Genomic DNA, 18,626 nt, shown 5'->3' on the forward strand with positions numbered 1-18,626 from the left:
GGTGATTAAATGTAATTGAAGCATCTGAAAAACAATTTCAAATGCCAACCAATCCTCCAATAATGTGAATGTTTATAATGCAAAAAGACACTATATGATGCTTTTTTCATTTAAGCAAATTAAAGTTCAAATAAGTATGGCTTCTATTTTGTTTTCAGAAGGATAACTATAAACTTTAAATTACTGGATCCTCTTCTACAGTGGTTTCCTTAAAGTCAGTTAAATAATTGTGTTTTTTTTTTAAATTAAGCTCTATCTCTTTTCAAGTAAAACATTTTACTGGTACAAATTCCTTTAAGTTTAGTATGCAGGCCAAGAGACAGAAGAGACTGAAGATGAGGGATGCTACCCCAAGAATTCTGCTCTGGGGGTGGCACTAAAATAGTCATGCTAACCCTGAGTGATGTGGAGGTTTTCCATATTACATTACTGCCTAGCTCCAACACAGACATTCTGTGGTGGGGGGAAGGAGGGTGAAAGAATATGCTTCCAGGGTTCACCTGGTGGGAGATCAATTTCAGGCCAATTAATCCATTTAACAACCCCCAGATCCCCTTAAAAGTGAAAAAAATGAACTTCATGCTGGCCCACATTGTAGTTTTCAGAATTATATGTTAATAGTATACAAGATAATGATGTTTTTTAATGTTGAATTATATAGGTAGATTATCTCAGAATTAGGATTAGACCCACATGGGCCATATACTTTAAAAAGTGAAGGTCTTTATGAATGTTTTAATACCAAGAATTGTACACCTTAAAATGATTGATTATAAGATGTGAATTTTACTTCAATAAAAAAAAAAATTGAAGGCCCTAATCAAGAAGTTTTTTAAAAATCAGAATTTGATTCCTGTGTGTTTCTCCCAAGGACAATTTCTGAAAACAAAGTAAAATTTTTTAAAAATTACCTTCTTTACGGTAACACAACATTGCAATTTATGAAAAGTATCAGAAAACAGCAGTACTATCTAGTAAGATTATAAATATCAAATCGCTTGCAATAACTTTTAAATGAAATACTTCCAAATTTCATTAGCTTTTCTTTGTTCTAAAATGAAGCAATTTGATAAGTTTCCACTAAAACTTTTAACTTAGATTAACAATGTAATAAAATGGAGAGTGAATATCTGTATGAATAAATAATTTATCATCAAAAAATTTCCATGAATATCTGCAAATACCATATTAAGCAACTGCTACTCCTTTAAAGTGAAGGTATCAGTATTATGCAAATTCATTCCCTGCTTATAATAAATATTTATATTTAATACTGCAAAATCAACATTGAGCTTAATTTTTATCTAATTCAGGTAGGAGATTTCATAAGCAAAATTATACTTGAACAACTCACATTTATTGTCTTTTTAAAATACTATGTGACCCACAACACAGTGAACCCTAAGTTAAATCATTTTTTCCAAACTTAATTATGTTACAATAAATGTAAAAACTTTGTCAATATTAATAATTTTTAAGAATTTAATATCATATGAATAGGTAATAAAAGAGTATTCACCAGAACTAAACTAAAACCAACTATATTCCAAAATTAGAGCAGGAACACTCAACAGAATATTATGGTTATTAACAGCTAGCAATAAATTAATTTTTTAAAGTAGACAACTATTTTATTAGTAAAGGGTAAAGGAATTCTCTCTTCTTCTAACACTAGCCTTCTAACATTATATTTAGTAGACCTTAATAAGAAAGTAAATAGATTGAAACATGAAATTTAGATTAATAGACACCTTCAACTGAAAAGAGTCCAACTTTTGTTCTAATTCACTAGGGCATTTGTCAAAATTATTCAGCCTTTAGGTTGTTTATATATTCTTTCTGGATTCACAGAGTGACTCAATCTATATAGGTAAGGAAAGATCTGGGAAAGTGGAAGGAAGGTACATTTTAAATTTTAAAACAGTTCTATAGAGGTAAGTATCATATCATAACACTATATCACTGCTTTTCAGCAAGAATCAGATGAAAGATAATTTTCACTATATAACTGTCAAATGGACTTCCAACAAGACTCCTTCCTTCAGTGGACATTAGTTTAAAAACACAAAAGAGTAACTCATGCTTTAATTTATTTATGATAAATACATTATTCTTATTATACCTAATTTGGAAGTACATACATTCAGAAACAGTGTGTGTTTTAATTTAAAAAATACAAAACACAAGCTATCTTGGATAAGAAGTCCTGAATAATCAGATGAAATCCATAATCAGTACAAAGAGACTACATGCCCTATCATTTCATCTTTCTAGACATAGCAAAACATACTTATTCCCTTAATCTGTTTTAAGTCTCAATGTTGCCTTTGGCATTCCCAATTTTCTCCAAAGAATGCTGATCAAAGGGTGTCAATAAAAATAATTCATGCAAAGTTGGCATTCTGGACATGAAATGCCATATCCTTTCACCAAGCTCTGAAGAGACTGTGCATAATTTACTTTAATTCATCAGAAGGGTATATTTTATTTGGTCTGATTTCTCTACTGTATGTTATTAGATATATATTTACCAAAAAAAGATCTGAGATAGATTATAGAATAAATTATTTGACTGATTCATTCTAGAACTGAATCCATGCTTCAGCCAAATGATTGTAATAGCCATAGCAGTCATGAACATTAAATACACACCATACCTACACATATACAATATCCAAAGTAAGCTCTAATTAAGCAATTAATAAGGATCTTAATTCATTCTAAAAATAATTTATCGAAAGAATCCTTGTCACTCACTTAATTTCACATATGTGTAACTATATGTATGTGTGTATAATTACACATGCATATATATGTAAATCTATTTCTTACTGTAAACCATGGTCAACAAGTATGAAAAACATTGTTCTAAGATTTATGTCTAAATAATACTTATAGTTAAGTACTATTTATACTTTTATTTATATAGAATATAAATATATAGACATGTTTATTTACACGTATATTTAAATACTATTTGTAGGTTATTTTGAAACACATCATACTTTCTGGGTATCATAGTTTCAAAACATTTTTCCGGACCCCCCAAATTTCAATAATTTTTTAATCTTAAAAAATTTAAGCAAAGAACATCTTAATATAATAATAATTCCCAATATTATTCATTGATATTTCATAAAGAGAATCTGAAAATCATCACTTAGATGTTTTTAGCTTTTTAAAGCTATATAAATAAAATTAAATTTTGATCTGTTACCCCAATGTGAGAAAACAGCTATATCAATTTTAGCTAAATTTCATGGGCATGCATGGGATATTCTGACCTATAGCCACCTGGCACATAAGAAAATTCATTCTGGTGTAGGGAGAAAAAAAACTTTGTGGGGCCTACCCTAAAGACATAGGTAATTCTAGCACCAGAACATCTGAAATCTGTCAATTAAGAAAGACAAGTTATAGGAATTAAGGCATTATAGAAAGGAAAAAACAATGTTTTCAGATATGAGCTCTAAATTTAAAGTCATGAGGGCTGATGCTCTGAATTGCAAGCTGTAATTTTTAATCAAGCTACTTTCCATTAAGGTAACTTTATGTAGTCTAAATCCAGCACTGATTCAATTTATTTAACATTAGTTAATCATTTTCCCAACTAGATGACTAAGTATATTCTCTGCCATGTTAAACTTTTGAAGTGTCAGAAGTTTTTTACTTTCATTAGCAATCCATAACAGTAATATGTTCCTTTAAGAACATAATGTAGTTGTTGTTTTCCTATTAGAAACCTACAATAAATTGAGACTTATGGAATATACTGAACTGCTGAACCATTTAGAGTAAGGAATAGTTTTCCATGTCCTCAAATGCTGGACCAAAGAAATGACAATCACATCTAAAAGAATAAGAAAAAGATAACACAATGACATATTTATTACCAACACATAAAGAAGGTATTTCCTAAAGTGGTCAATGCCTATACTAGCTTTTATCACCTTAAATAAAAATCACTATTGCAACACTAATTTCAATAAAGGAATTAATATAACTAACTAGAATTCAAGCATATGTAAAAAGCATTACTCAAAATGAAATACTGTTAGTTATGAAATTTTTATTTTATTAAATAGATTCCTTATAACAGTCAATAACAAAGAAACCCAATATCAAAAATATTCTCAGAAACTAAAACAGGGTTTCTAATTAAGGACTAAGTTATTCAAACAGAATTAAAACATTAGCTAACAAATGGAAAAAAATCTATCAGTAAAGCATAATCTTCAGATTTTATAGTAATTTTTACTGTATTGTATTGAAATGTATAGTATTGTATCATAACTTACAGTTACAAAAACAGAGAAGCACGCGAATTACAATAAATAAAGTGCCAACTACCTATAAAAAAATGTCAGCAATAGTGTGAAGTATCACATTAATTTATTACATTTTATATAATATCATTTATTCTTACCTCTGAACTGTAATCATCTGCTGTGGTTGAAATTTCACTTTCCGGCTAAAACAAAAATGAAATGTAATTACAATTATGACTTCTTTTTTTTTTTTGGTTAAATACTGTACTTTAGGGAAACGGACTTGGCCCAGTAGTTAGGGCATCCGTCTACCACATGGGAGGTCCACGGTTCAAACCCCGGGCCTCCTTGACCCATGTGGTGCTGGCCCATGCGCAGTGCTGATGCGCGCAAGGAGTGCCCTGCCACGCAGGGGAGCCCCATGCGCAAGGAGTGCACCCCGTAAGGAGAGCCACCCAGCGCGAAAGGAAGTGCAGCCTGCCCAGGAATGGCGCTGCCCACACTTCCCGTGCCCCTGACAACAACAGAAGCGGACAAAGAAACAAGAAACAAGACGCAGCAAATGGACACAGAGAACAGACAACCGGGGGGGCGGGGGGTGGGGGTGGGGAGGGGAATTAAATAAATAAATAAATCTTTTTTAAAAATAAATAAATAAATAATGTGCTTTACCAAGCCTTTGGTACCATATTGGTACCATATGCAAAAATTCACTTAAATTATCACTAAAAAACTAATAAAAATAATTAAGTCTTTAACAATTTCACTTAACAATTATTAATCTAATGGCTAAACTGCACATCTAAAATTCATCAACAGATATTTTTTCTAAATATAAACATATCAAGAGGTACTTTCACACAGGGTCTTATATTTGTAAATCAAAAACTCCAAATAAGAAACCATTCTTCTAATCCTTGTCCTACTTTTTAAAAGAAGGAAGTTATAAAATGTTACTATCAGAAAAGTTCAACTTGTTCAAAAGAGAGAATCACCAGATCTTAATACTGGAAAAGTAGTAACAACTTGAAGAAAAAAAATAACAATACCTTTGCAGTTTACAAAGCACTTTCAAAGGTAGTCTTGTTTCATCTTACATCCCTGGGAGTTAGGAATGAAATGAGTGGCCATTTCAAGATTGCCTTGGCTAATAAATACTAAGACTCAAGGACAAAATCTAGATTTTATGATTCCAAAAGTGCTCCTTTCACCTTTTACCCTATGTCATCTAATCTAACAATCTCATTGTATTCCTCATCCTGCACCCCTCCTCCTGCTATCTGTTGCTGAGGCCAAGTTGGGGGTGAGTGCAGTCATGAGGTAGAAGCGGGGGTCCCATATTCTGCCCAGCCCCAGTTCGTGGAAGGGAGGCTTGACCTTGGGCATGGTGCTGCTGAGAATACTGGGGCCTCAAGAGCTCTTGCCCAGGATTTAAAGCTATGGTTCCACTCCAGGAGAGGCCAGCTAAGAAAACTTCAGGCTATTGCCTCCTCTCCAGAGTGTTCAGCTCTTAAAATTGGGTGTCATTCAGAGATAACCCTGCCATTGTCTACATCTGCAGCTCCTGAGCCCTGGCTCACAGATTCTGCCTGTGAGTCTAAGTATGGCATAAAACAGTTCCTAATCTCTTTCCAAAGGAACTAACTTCATTTGCAACAGAGCCCTTAAATTCTTTCAATCTAGTAGGGAAGGTGTATATAAAAGAGACAATTTTATAAAAGGAAGTGAAGTTTGAGATAAGTGCTACAAGTGCTTCTGATCTTATTTTTATTCCTGACTAGGATACTGTCTAATAGATCACATATCAGAATACTAACCAATGTACAAATAAACATTCTAAATTCTAGACCAAGAGAACAGCATATGCAAATACCTAGAAGTGCAAGAGAATTTGGTGCTTACTGGATGCTTTACGGTCAATTGTGCTGCACATACTTTTCAGTTATAAATTACTTCTGAATGATTCAATATTAGTGAACCTACTTGTTACATTTCTAAAATTTAAAAGCATGATTTGTCTTAATGTGAATATGTACCTCTTAAACTCAATGGTACCTTGACAATTTTTTCTTTACTTGAGGCCAGAATGTGAAACAAACTTGTAAACCTAAGTTTATTCTAACTTAAGAGAAACACATAAATCTGATTGAACGATTCTGTGCTAATTTGGAGTAAGAGATGCAGGGAGGATAATTTAAGCCTCTAGAAATTACTATGTTACCTCAAGAAAATTTCTAAATTGAAGGTTATCATGTTCCCATTTAAAAGGAATACTTCTACCCACTGAATGACACAGAATATAATAAAGGGTACAGAGAATGGCTGGCAGAAAAGTTCTAGGGAATTCTTATTCTGGGGTTGATTCTTCCCTCAAGCACATTAAAGCAACTGCTATAGAGGCATGGAAAGGCCACAGGACAAAGAATCCTACATTAAAGCCAGTTTAAAACTGTAGTTGAGTGCAGTTATTAGTTGTGAACCAATTTTTGAACCTTGGAATGTGACAGGATGTGGGACAGGCTGCCAAGAATGAGAGAGAAATTAATTCTCCCTCAAACCACAACCCTATAAATGTGACTATTAACCTGATATTTCAAATAAGGAAATTAAGGATAAAATGATTAAATAACTTATTCAAGGCCATGCAAATAATTAAGTGCTAAAACTAGCATTTGAAACCATTTCTGTCTTATTTACTTCATACCCAAATTTATGCAATGAAATTGCATAAATAGTGGGGAATTTATACAAAGAAATTGGCAATGCAAGCAGGATTACAGTCATATCATTCTTGGTATATGCAGTGATTTCTGACATTTCTCAAGTCACAATACATACACAAAAATAATACTTGTATAGCACACCAGAGAATTTACAGAGTTCTAAAGGAATCTATTCGCCTGAAGCACTACTTAACCATCTATTCCACAAGCTGAGGAGACCACTCACTGGTAGCACAGTGCCACCATGAACTACTATAGCACACTGGTCCATATTGACTGGGAAACATTGAGACAAGGGATGACTTCTACAGTTTGCTCTAATTTCTACTTTTATTAAAGATGCTGGCATTTTGCTAAGCATGACTTGCAATAATACTGAGTACAAATTGGATTAAAATACCAATGTGAAACTATGATTGTGATGCTATGATTACAAACTACATTAAATCTCCATTAGATATGGAATCCTCATTCTAGAAAGACAGGGTTTTAAGTTTGGGCTTTATTTTGTGTCATGTGGTTATGAGAGACCTTGGCTATATTGTAGGAAATACATAGAGAGTATGTTCTTTTAACTCTGAGGTGAGAGAAAGCCTTAAAATGCCTGATATACTTTCCTAATTTTGAGATTTGACTACTGGAGGAAGTTCTTTTCTGATTTTTTTTTTTTTTAAAGATTTATTTATTTATTTAATTCCCACCCCCTCCCTCGGTTGTCTGTTCTCTGTGTCTATTTGCTGCATCTTGTTTCTTTGTCCGTTTCTGTTGTAGTCAGTGGCACGGGAAGTGTGGGCGGCACCATTCCTGGGCAGGCTGCACTTTCTTTCGCGCTGGGCGGCTCTCCTTACGGGGCGCACTCCTTGCATGTGGGGCTCCCCTATGTTGGGGGACACCCCTGCGTGGCAGGGCACTCCTTGTACGCATCAGCACTGCGCATGGGCCAGCTCCACACGGGTCAAGGAGGCCCGGGGTTTGAACCGCGGACCTCCCATGTGGTAGACGGACGCCCTAACCACTGGGCCAAGTCCGTTTCCCCTTTTCTGATATTTTTGATAGACTATTTTGTCATTTGAAAATTTGGGAAAAAACAATTAAGACAAAAGGAATATATCTAAAGGCCTCTGATAAATGTGAGTTAGTTTAGCTTAGAAATGAATCAGATTCCTGTGACAAAAAATGCTTTTTTATATTAGACGAGTGCTTCCCAACCAGGGGTGTCTTCTGAGCTTCAATGGACATCTGGCAATGCCTGGAGACATTTTTGATTGTCAAACTTTGGCACAGGGGAATGCTACTGGCATTTCGTGGGTAGAGGTTAGGGATGCAACCAAACATCCTATAACGTACAGAACAACCCCTGACAGTAAAGAATTATCTTGACTAAAACGTCAATAGTGCCAAGGTTGAGAAATCTGACATTAGGATCATATAAACTCTTTGGTTATCTCCAAAATAATAATTAATGGAAAGTTCCCTGTTACCATGCTTTTATTAAAGGCTCCCATTACCTCCAACCTATTCTTCTGAATCTAAGTACCTTTAAAGAGAAAACCACTAATGTGTACCCAGAGCTTCTGTATGCGATAATGAAAACGTTTTGGTAATAAATGGTGGTGATGACAGCACAACTTTGTTAATGTAATTAATATCACTGAATTATACACTTGGAAGTGGTTAAAACACAACGTTTTGAGTTATATATTTTACCAAAATAAACAGAAAAAAGAGATTAGATTTAGGTATTTATGCCCTGCTTCACCATAGGCTTGAGGGAAGAGGAATAGCTAAGTCCTTAGATTTGAAAAGGAGAGACGATCATGTCTGGACCATGGTGGTGCAGCTTGAAAAAGAACTTATAAACAGATGGTGTCGACAAATATTTGAAAGCTGACTTGAAAACGGCCTAAAGAAAACACAAAAAACCAGCAACTAGGAAGTAGGCACATGAGCAGAGTAATTATGATTAAGGTAGGAAAAATGGAATCAGAGAAGGAAAATAAAAGAAATAATAGGGCTCAGATGGAGGACTGGTGAAAAACTACAACCCTGCCTATGCAAGATCAAAAAGAGCAATTGCAGAATTTTTATATCAAAAGGTCAACCTTTTTCTCTCATAGTTATCATTATTATTCCATATTTGTACGTGGGGATTCGTTTTAGAATATTAAGTACTTTCTGTATAAATTAAGCTACAGATTCAACTTAATCTACAAATTCATAGCTATGGCTATACCAGAAAAAAGGGACTAAAAATAGGGCTATATAACTAACTTGAATCACTCAGAGCTATTAACAAGGTACATAACAGCTCCCAAAGTGAAGTAACTATTATTACTTCATAATAAAAGCAATGGGGAAGTGGATGTGGCTCAAGTGAGTAGGCTCCTGTCCACCATATGGGGGTCCCAGGTTTGGACGCAAGGACCTCCTGGTGAAAGCAGGCTGGCCCATTTGCACAGAGAGCTGGCACAGCAAGATGACGCAACAAAGGAGACACAGAAGAGGGACAACAAAGCAGGTAGCTGAGGTGGCTCAAGTGATTGAATGCCTTTCTCCCACATCGGAGGACCAAGAATTGGTTCCCAGCGCCTCCTAAAGAGAGGATGAGAAGAGAAGACAAGCAGACAGAGAGAGCACACAGCAAATGGACACAGAGAGCAGACAGTGAGCATAAAAGCATAACCAGGGATGGCGGTTAAAATTTTTTTTAATTTTTAAAAAATCCAGCAAATATCATATGCCTATTAATTTTCATTATATTACTCAGATTCTCTATTGCTCAAAATTCAGAGTTCGTTGCTGGTTGTATACCCATGATAAAAGAACTCAAAGTGTAATGTAACTACATCCAAGAAAATAAAATTATTAATATAGGTTATTAATAATAGATTGGTGAGGGACCTATTGCAAGGGATTAGGGATCAGCAATACTAAGTATGAGCAATGGTATATATTTTAAAAGATAAATGAATTTGGTTTGGTCATACAGTCCCCAAAATAAGAGCACAGGTGTTTAATTTTGATATTTATAATACTGAATATCCTTAGTTCAGAGAGAATATATCAAAAATGAAATAATACTTTTGCAAGTATATACCCAGTTTTCCTAGTAGCATTTGTTAAAGAGGCCATTTTTCCCCATAATATACTTGGTACCTTTGTCAAAAATCAGTTGGCCACAAATGTATATGACAAGAATGAAGTTAAACCCTATCTTACACCATATACAAAAATTAATTCTAAATGGATCAAGGACCTAAACATAAATAGCTAAAATCATAAACCTTAGGAAAAAAAATAGGAGGAAACATTTTAATAACTTTGGATTTGTAGTACTGACTTCTTAGGTAAGACACCCAAAACACAAGCAGCAAAAGAAAAAACAGATAAAATGGACTTCATCAAAATTAAAAACTTTTGTCCATCAAGAAAGTGAAAAGACAACCAACAAAATGGGAGAATATAAATTCTAACCAAAACCTTATATTGCTTATATATCCAGAATGTATAAAGAATATTCACAACTTAACAACAAAAAGACAAATAACCCAACTAAAAAATGGCAAATGACTTGAATAGACATTTTTCCAAAGAAGATATAAAAATGGCCAAAAAACACATGAAAAGATATTCAACATCACCAGTCATTAGGAAAATGCAAATCAAAATCATGAGATACCACTTTATACCAGTAGAATAGTTATTTTCAAAAAAAAAAAACAGAAAAATAAGGATGTAAAAAAATTGAAACCCTTACACATAGATGATGGCACTGAAAAATGGTGCAGTCACTACTGTGGAAGACAGTTTGGCAGTTCCTCAGAAAGTTGAATGTGGAATTGTCATATGACCCAGCAATTCCATTTCTTCATATATAACCAAAATTACTGAAATCGGGGACATGGACAGATACTTGTAGAACAATGTTCATAGGAGCGTTAGTAACAAAAGCCAAAAGTTGGAAGCAACTCAAATGTCCATCAACAGATGAATGGATAAACAAAATGTGGTATATTCACATAATGCGATATTATTCAGCCATGAAGGGGAATGAAGTTCTGATACTTGAATCTTGAAGACATCATGTTGAGTGACAGAAGTCAGACATGAAGGGACAGATATGGTAAGTCCACCTACATGAAATACCTATATGCAAATTCATAGAGACAGAAAGTAGAGTTGAGGTTATCAGGTGCAGTGGGGAGGGTCATGGGGAGTTAATGCATAGTGGGTACAGGGTTTCTGTCTGTAGTAATGGGAAAGTTCTGGTAGTGGATGGTGGTGAGGGTAGCACAGCATTGTGAAAGTGATTAATCTCACTGAGTAATATGCTTGGGAATGGTTGAGATGAGAAAGTTTATGCTGTATACATGTTTCCAAAATTTAAAAAAAGAGAGACAATGACAATTACATGCAATACATGATCCTGGACTGTATCTAATAACAGAAGAGAAAATGCACAAAAGGACATTATCGGGAAATAAGAAAAACTTGGAATCTAAAACTGTAAGCATCACATCAATATCAAAATTCTTGAACTTGACAGCTGTAGTTAGGTGGTTATATAAGTGAATATCCTTGTTCTTAGGAACATGGAAGTATTAAGTGTTCAAGGAATCTAATGTAAACAACCCGCTCTCAAATGTTTAGAAACAGATAGATGGCTGGCTGGAATGATGGATAGATAGGTAGATGGGTAGAGAGATACAGCAAACATGGCAAATATTAAAAGTTGGTGAATCTGGGTATCTGGGTGGCAGGTATATTGAAGTTCTCCTGTATGAGTTTTGTATTTGCCCTGTAAGTTTGAAGTTATTTCAAAATACAAGTTAAAAAACAATAATAAAATTGCAGAGGGTACGGAGTGTTGTTATTACAACTTTCTCTTTAGGCTATGACAGTTTACAAATCTGGATGAATACTTACTTCAACAGAAGGCTTGATTATTTCTCCACTGTGCGAAGTTCTCATTATTGTGGAGTCAGGAATCACAGCTGATCCTTCTCTCTGAGAACTATTTATGTACATCTCATCATTCTGTGATTGATCCATATTCAAGGCATGACGTGATGACACATCATGTTTACTGCTTGAGGTTTTTCTCTTTTTTTTCTGCTTTTTAGAAGGATCCTGCCCATCAGATTGAGCTTTCCTTTGTCGAAACTGGGCAAGCTACAGAAAAAAAGAAACTGTCATTATCATCAAAGATAATTTTTCTTTATTGCCACTAAAAAAAAAAAAAGAAAAAAGAATCACTTTCTCTAAAAGATCAAATTATCACTAATTAAAATGACTATATTTTCTCAGGTCAAGTTAGAGAGTGAGATGCTTCAGGGCTCAGTCCTCCCTCACTCCTCTCCCCCGCCCCCAAGATTTTAACAATCAGCAGGAAATGACAGAAACATCTTTCTCAAAGCTCCAGAAAACAGCTGCAAGACTATAGTAAGAGTGTGAGCACCAAATCAAGAAAAAAGCTACTTAAAGACAGTTGGATCTCATGGTGCCCTGGCTGACCATTCCCCTACTTCCTCCCCTCACAAGCTTGGTGCAGAGCCGGCCCATGCTTCCAGTTCCAGAGGAAGCAGAGTAACCCTCTTCTACATATTGGGAGCATGTATGTCTGGCTCAATCAGTCTGGTGGTGACTGAGGGACACACCAACTTAGAACATGCCCTGTGTATAGAAGGCAGCTAACCTATGTAACCAGAATGCTGTGGGAGAGTAGTCATATCATGCTGCCCGGGGCAAGGGACTGCTAGATGTAGGATAAAGAATGCAGTGCCCAAGATGATGAGGAAATTGTTTTCTATGGAAGAAGGGACATTTGTATCTGTGTAAATGGGATATTCCTAGAGTCATAAATACAAGCCCAAGAAAAGATAAATGGACAGAAGGTATCAGGCAGGCCCCTACACCACCTTGGTCCGGAGATATTCTATAAACTCATTGTATGGATAAAGCTCTGAAGAAAGCACTTGCACAGGTCAATCAGCAAAGAACGGGAAAGGTGTTTTCTTTTATCCCTTTTTTTAAATTAGCACTTGGCATTCATGGAAAGCTCTATCTTAACACTAGCCTGATAAAAACTTAAGAAACAGAAGCCTCAGAATTTAAATTCTTCAAGTAATACACTAAGATATCAACATTTCCAGGTTTCAACCAAACATTACAAAGCACACAAAGAAACAAGAAGGAATAAGCCAGGCAAAGAAGAAAATTATAGTAATAGAAACCATCAATAAGGAGGACTAGACCTGGGACACACAAGACTTTAAAAATGGTCTAAATATGCTCAAAGAACTAAAGGAAAACATGGACAAAGAACTAAAGGAGATCAGGAAAATGATAGATAAAAACAAAGGGAATATCAATAGAGAGAAGAAAACAATGAAAAGGAACCAGACATGAAGACCACAGTAACAGAAATTAAAATTCCCTAGAGGGGGTTCAACAGCGGCTTGGAGCTGACAGAAGATAGAATTGGTGAACTTGAAGATGAGACAAATGAAATCAAGTCTGAGAAGTGGAAGGGAGAAAGAACTGAAGAAAAGCAAACAGAACCTGAGGAACCCATGGGACACCAGCAAGTATACCAATATATACATTGTGGAAGTCCCACAAGAAGAAGAAAGAAAGAGAAGGAAAGAATGTTCAAAGAAATAATGGCTGAAAACTTCCCAAATTTAACAAAAGATGTGAATACACACATCTAAAATGCTAAATGAACTCCAAACAAACCCATGCTGCAGCATTTTATAATCGAAAGTGTTGAATGCCAAATATAAAGCTAGAATTGTGAAAGATCCAAGAGAGAAGCAACATATCATATACAAGAGAACCTCAATAAGATTAAGAGCCAATTTCTCATCAGAAACCACAGTGGCAAGAAAGTAATGGGAAGACATATTTAGAGTGTGGAAAGTAAAAACTACTGACAAAGAATTCTATATTCAGCAAAACTGTCTTTCAAAAATGAGCAGGAGATTAAGGCAGTTCCAGATGAATAAAAGCTAAGAGAGTTTACTACTAGAGCAGCTCTACAAGAGATGCTAAAGATTTCTGCAGATCGAAATGAAAAAAACAATAGACAATGGATCGAAGCTGTATGAAGAAATAAGAGTTACAAGAAGAGTAAATATAAATGCCAACATTATTGTACTTTTGGTTTATAACTACACTTTTTACTTCCTACAGGATCTAAAAGGGAAATGTATAAAATGTAATGATAAATCAGTGGTTTGGGGCTTACAATGTATAAATGTAATTTGTGGCAGGCACTACATAAGGTGGGGGATGGAGAGGTAAAGGAACATAGATTGTGTATACTATTTGAAGTTAAATTGTTATCAAAGCAATGAGATTGTTACAGATTTAGGATTTAAATTTCAGTACATAATAGCCACAAATAAATATGAGACAACATGCAAGCTCACAGTGGCAGAAATGAAGTGTACAGGTTCTGGGGGATAGAGGGTGGGTTATGCAAAATGGTTATAGGGTTTTCATTTGGGGAGAAGGCCAAGTTCAAAACGGAAAGTGGTAAGGGTACCAGAAAATACTGAATGTTATTCATCTCACTGAATGGTATGCTCTGGAGTGCTTGAGATGGGAAATTTTACGTTGTATATATGAAGGGAGGGGAGAGGTGGGAAGGGGAGAAGAAGAACAACTAAAGTGTCAATGACAGTTAGAGGTGACACATGATACTGGATACAATCTAATAAGGAAAGAGAGAGGGTTCAAGAGGATAATTCGGGGACATATGGAAAAACTAGAACAAGACTATAAATTTCATATCAATATTAAATTTCTGGAACTTGATAGGTGCACTTAAGGTGGATACATAAGTGAATATCCTTGTTCTTAGAAAATGTATTAACATATTAAGTGTTCAAGGAACACTTAAGTGTTTTGAAAATGGATTGATAAATAGAGACAGTCAGGCTTAGGGTTAGATACAATGATACAGAAAATGTGGCAAAATGTTAAAATTGGTGGATCTGGGCATCTGGGGGGATGGGGATATACTGGAATTTTCTGGATCAGGTTTGTATTATTTTTGCAACTGTTCTGTAATGTTTGAAAGTATTTCAAATTTAAAAGTTTAAATTAAAAAAAAAAGACTCTGAAATAAAGGACAACTACTGCAGTCTTTAATATAAGAACAACTACTGAATTACAAAGAATCTAGATATTTTTCAATGAATGCTATTCGAATACTGAATAGTAAGAACTCAAAATACCATTTCTGAAGAAAATTAATTAGCCCAGAGTTGGATAGAAAAGGGAAGCAGGCACTCTCATTCACTGTTTGGTAAGAATGTAATCTCTGGATTTGAGATTACATGAAAATATATATAATGAGAAGCTCTAAATGCATTGGCTTTATGGAATTTCTGGGACTTCTACTAATTTGTAGTAAAGATATTAGCCTAGGTAAAAAGATTTAGCTATTCAAAAGTTCAGCCCTTTTTATAATAGGAAAATAATCAGAAATAATTTAAATCTCAAAGAATAATGCTTGCAACTCCTTAATCTTTTGCATATCACCATCAAGATTTTTGCATGTTCTAGTCCCATCTATACTTGTTATTAACATGTTTTAACCTGTGTACTTTTCTTATCAAAATTTGTTTTTAAAGAAAGCTTTCTATCCCTGGTATGAATTAAAAGCCAGTATCACTTGCAATCCTTTTTTTTTTTTTTTAAGGTAAAGAAAAATAAATACAACAAAAATGAAATTATTTTATTAAATTTTAGTTAGATATCATTGCTTAAGGCAATGAGAAAAATGGGCACATGTTAAGGGGATGTTAAGAATATAGTAGCATCAAACAGATTTTGACATGTCATAAACAGATGGACTAAGAGAAAACTGAAAAAGTAATAACTTTCTTACATATTATCCAGTTATTTAACACTGGGTCAGGAGACCACCTAAAATATCTTATCACTGTAAAATCAGAGGTATGATTTTATACTTTGGGTAACACTGGGTTAGCCACGCTGAATACAAATAAAAAATACTAATGCAAACCGTGGTAGAATGAATTTGTCCAAATTTGGATACATTCTTGGTCCATATCCTGATGGGTACAGACCTACTATAAATAGGATTTCTTCAAGGTGTTACTTCAGTTGAAGTGTGGCCCAATTAAATCAGGTCAGGCTTTAATCTGGATTACAGTTGTCCTTTATAAGCAGAGTGAAAGTCAGATGGAGAAAGAAGCGATGGGAAAAACAAGAAGTGGGAAGACAATGGGGCCCAGAACAGAAAGAAGATGATATTATATTCATTTCCATGTGACAGAAACGCCAAGGGGCCCCAAAGATTGCACCCAGTCAGAAGATACTGACCCTAGGAGGAAGCAAGCTTTCTAGCTAGCCTCTGAAACCATGACCCAAAATATTCTTGTTGGTAAGTCAACCCATTGCATAGTATTTGTTTCAGCAGCTAGGAAACCAAAACACAAACCATGATTGAGAATCAAGATGTTCATGACACAACAGAAGGTATAAAATAGTATTGTAGTATAGTCAACTTTTTATGAAAGGAAAGTTACACGCACCTTTTTAACAAAGAGAACGTAGGCCTCAACATAGCCTTCGACATATATATAAAAACAAAAATAGACTTGAATTATAACAACATTGCACATACAGGTATAGATAAATTCTGAAAGAATGTAACTGTAATAACTTTGGTATATTTCTGGACTTTACAGGAAATTACAGGGGGATTTTCTTTGTACTCAATTGAAATTTTCTTTTTATACAACAAATGTTCTAATATTTATATGAAGCAGTTACTAACCACTAATTCCCTAAATTTAAGCTCTTTAATCATTCTGAAAGGACAGAAACAAAGGAATAAAAAGAGGTGTAAGCTCTTTCATGTCATAAGGAGAAATTTACTACCAATATTAATGCATCTATTTATTAGACCAATTATAAGATAGACAGTAAATTTCTTATTAAGCAAAGTATTAAGGTAATCCTGTTAATTATGGTATTGTTATTGACTACAAAATATATCACAAACATCAGAATTTATAGAATAACATAAAACATATTTTATACTTATTGTGTCTGTTGAAGTAGACCAAAAAAAGTTTATAGCTAAACACTATTTAATAAAGATATATCTACCTCACAAATCAGAAATTTCTCATTATGTGACCTTGTGGAATGTAAAAAACATATCACATTTAAATTTTTCCCCAGTTAGTTACCAACCAGCAAGTTAGTCCACCTCAGGTCTGCTTAAGGAACAGGTGCAAGAACAGTTGTCTCTATTTGTACCTTATTAAGCTGCTGGAATGCATTTAAACTACTTGAAGAATACCAAATTCATTCTTAAAAATAAACCAACTGGAACATTATTGAAAATATTAGTAAAAAGAATAAAAGTATATATCATTTAAAAAGAAAAGAACCCTCAGAGAAAATGCAAAGCCACAAAAAAATTTACAATGACATTCATGACATTTATGTTTAATTTCAAAATTCTTGAAATTCCACATTGTAAGTCAGAAAATTTATTCAGAAAGCAGAGGATATCAGGACAAAGATGATTCCAACTCTGTTCAATTTTATATTTTTTTATATTTATATTCATGTATATAAATACATAATAAATGACAAAAACTAAAATTCTACATTATAAAGTTCGATTAAAAAAAAAACTGAGACAAAAAATATCCAATACTAAATGAACCCAAATGAAAAAGATAACATGAATGAAATAAAAATTGGAATGGTTCTATTACAGTACTTAGAACAAATTACTTCTAAGTATAAAAGTATCAAAATCTGTTTTAGACCTATGTTGCTGATTATATGAAATCATATTATTTTTTCAAAACAATTAACCAAAGGTAAGTTCTGTGAGGGTAAAGAATTGTTTGGTCACTGCTATATATTCAAAGACAAGAACAGTAATCAATAAATATGTACTTAGAGAGAAAAGATAACTTTTATAGAAAAGTCACTACTAAGCAATAATTTTAAGCACTGTTACTCAGAAACTGAAAGCTACAATGATATAACAAGCATATCTAATTCTACTCAAAAGGGTTCCAAAGATTCAGCATTAAACAATTTTTAAGTTGCTTATTAAATGAATTACAACACAATATAATCCCTCTCTCCATAATCTTCCTCCTCCAGTAAAGAAAAATTTTTTTCTAATTTTCTTCTCAGAAAAATAATACCATAACAGTTTTTAGTAAGAGCTCTGTTTCATAAAAATGTGAGAGAGGGAACAAGATATCATAAATACATTTCTTATAGCCATCTAAGCTATTTTTATTTCAAATCTGAAAAATAGCAAGCTAAACAGATAAGGAAAAAATCAGAAAATCTACTCAATTAGCTTATCATCTGATACGGAATTGATGCACTGGGAAAACATTTATCCAAAAACATGCTGAAAATTCAGACTACAGCCATCTGTGTTTGTCATTTGGAAGCCAATTATAAAATGTTAACATATGTAGGCACAGAAATAGTTGCAAGACTTACTGGAAAGATATTATGTCCATATACAGTTGGTCTTTTAAAATTCAGATCTCAAGCAGATGTCTTAACCTGCCAGAACATGAATGAATGGCTAAAAATAAATGAAAATTTATTC

At 33.9% G+C, this 18,626-nt stretch overlaps 1 protein-coding gene across 8 annotated transcripts in view; it reads right to left on the reverse strand.

Moving 5' to 3' along the window:
• Nucleotides 1–18,626, reverse strand: part of AKAP9 (A-kinase anchoring protein 9) — a 202,505-nt gene that overhangs the window by 153,926 nt on the left and 29,953 nt on the right. For all 8 annotated transcript variants that reach the window (XM_058297001.2, XM_058297000.2, XM_058297003.2 and 5 more), the window contains exons 2-3: nucleotides 11,918–12,163; nucleotides 4,427–4,471 (exon numbers count right to left, since the gene is read on the reverse strand). In XM_058297001.2, the coding sequence (XP_058152984.1) occupies nucleotides 4,427–4,471; nucleotides 11,918–12,163 (291 nt within the window). The remainder of the gene's footprint in view (nucleotides 1–4,426; nucleotides 4,472–11,917; nucleotides 12,164–18,626) is intronic.

Source organism: Dasypus novemcinctus, chromosome 5 (assembly GCF_030445035.2).
Source record: "Dasypus novemcinctus isolate mDasNov1 chromosome 5, mDasNov1.1.hap2, whole genome shotgun sequence".
Taxonomy (NCBI): Eukaryota; Metazoa; Chordata; class Mammalia; order Cingulata; family Dasypodidae; genus Dasypus; species Dasypus novemcinctus.